This window comes from Gadus morhua, chromosome 16, assembly GCF_902167405.1.
Source record: "Gadus morhua chromosome 16, gadMor3.0, whole genome shotgun sequence".
Classification (NCBI taxonomy): domain Eukaryota; kingdom Metazoa; phylum Chordata; class Actinopteri; order Gadiformes; family Gadidae; genus Gadus; species Gadus morhua.
The window spans coordinates 18521703-18523056 of NC_044063.1; the positions used below are offsets into that span (position 1 = coordinate 18521703).

A 1354-nucleotide genomic window follows, 5' to 3' on the forward strand; every position below is an offset into this window, starting at 1 on the left:
TTTGATTCATCCGTCAGCTGCCTCGTCTCCGGCCCCCCGAGCCCCTCTCTTCTAGCTACGTACACCTATATCTTTTATTATCGGTGGTCATCGCACTTTCTGTACAGGGAAACCCACTTTTAAGACACCCTAATTAGACGTCACTTTAAGGGCATCCCGGAGGAATTAGTTGAAGATATTTTTCAGTCAGCACTTTTTCACCTGCCTAGCCTGCCCTTTAATAACCGCCAGGTGGGATTTTTTTTCTTCGGGTAGTCTTTGGGTATATGTGAGGTGCGTTCAAGATCAGCGGGAGACATGAGACTCTGGTCTCATCAGCCGTAATGCATCGTGCATACTCCAGCCCTCCATATAATTGCTCCCTCTGCTCGGTCGTTTGCTTTGATAGCCTTCACGTTGTGACTACTGATCACTGACAACTTCCAGCGGTGACTGTACCCGCCGCCGCTTTTTTATTGGTGCGTTTGCGTTGCAGGGGCGGAGTCAGTGAGGAGCAGAAACAGGAGGAAGAGGAAGTGGCGAGAGATCACCAGAGTGTCTTGTCACTGCCTTGAAGCACGCCGAGTCAGATATGGATGAACCGGCATGTGGATGTATGCATGTGGGTGTATGCATGTGCACACACACACAGTCACACACAGTCACACACACACACACACACACACACACACACACACACACGCACACGCACACGCACACACACACCTGTCATTTTTGGGGACTACTTTAAACAACATATAGATAGACTAATTTGCATTTATTTTCGAAACCTTCACTGTCATGTAGATAAGTGAGGCTACTGACTGTGCCTTGTATTCTGTCTAGTCAGCCCTGGCAATAAGCTATTAGCTCTTACCATTGGCTATTTAAAAAAAAATCAGGAAACGGGTGAGACATTGTGACATGACTAAGCATTAAAGAATCCAATCTGATGACGTTTCCCTTGCATTTATGTGTTTTTGTGTGTGTGTCTGTGTCTGTGTGAGAGCATGCCCCAATGAAAACCCCCAGGTGTGGAGCAGTGGACACATTTAATTATGAGTGTTTCCTATCCCTTCCCCAGTGTGTATATTCACCAGGTTAGAGTACCAGGGGTTCGGTTCAAAGGCGGACATACTACTACTGCCTCCCTGTCTGCTTCTTTCACAAACGCACACATAAAAGGTTTCTGCAGGTGATAAATTTAGTTTGTGCGGGGAGCAGAAAATAGGTGCTGTGCCAAAGGACACGGTTGCCATTACTTTATGCGTGTGTGTGTGTGTGTGTGTAGGTGTGTATGTGTGTGTGTCTTTGTGTGTGTGTGTGTGTGTGTGTCTGCCATACGAGGTAGAAAAAGATAAACCAGCGGCACAGG

General features: G+C 47.0%; 1 protein-coding gene across 4 annotated transcripts in view; it reads left to right on the forward strand.

Moving 5' to 3' along the window:
* zbbx (zinc finger, B-box domain containing) overlaps nt 1–932 on the forward strand; it is a 65171-nt gene extending 64239 nt beyond the window's left edge. For all 4 annotated transcript variants that reach the window (XM_030337037.1, XM_030337040.1, XM_030337039.1 and 1 more), the window contains exon 21: nt 476–932. In XM_030337037.1, the coding sequence (XP_030192897.1) occupies nt 476–554 (79 nt within the window). In that variant the 3' untranslated portion in view covers nt 555–932. The remainder of the gene's footprint in view (nt 1–475) is intronic.
* Nucleotides 933–1354: the final 422 nt, after the last annotated feature.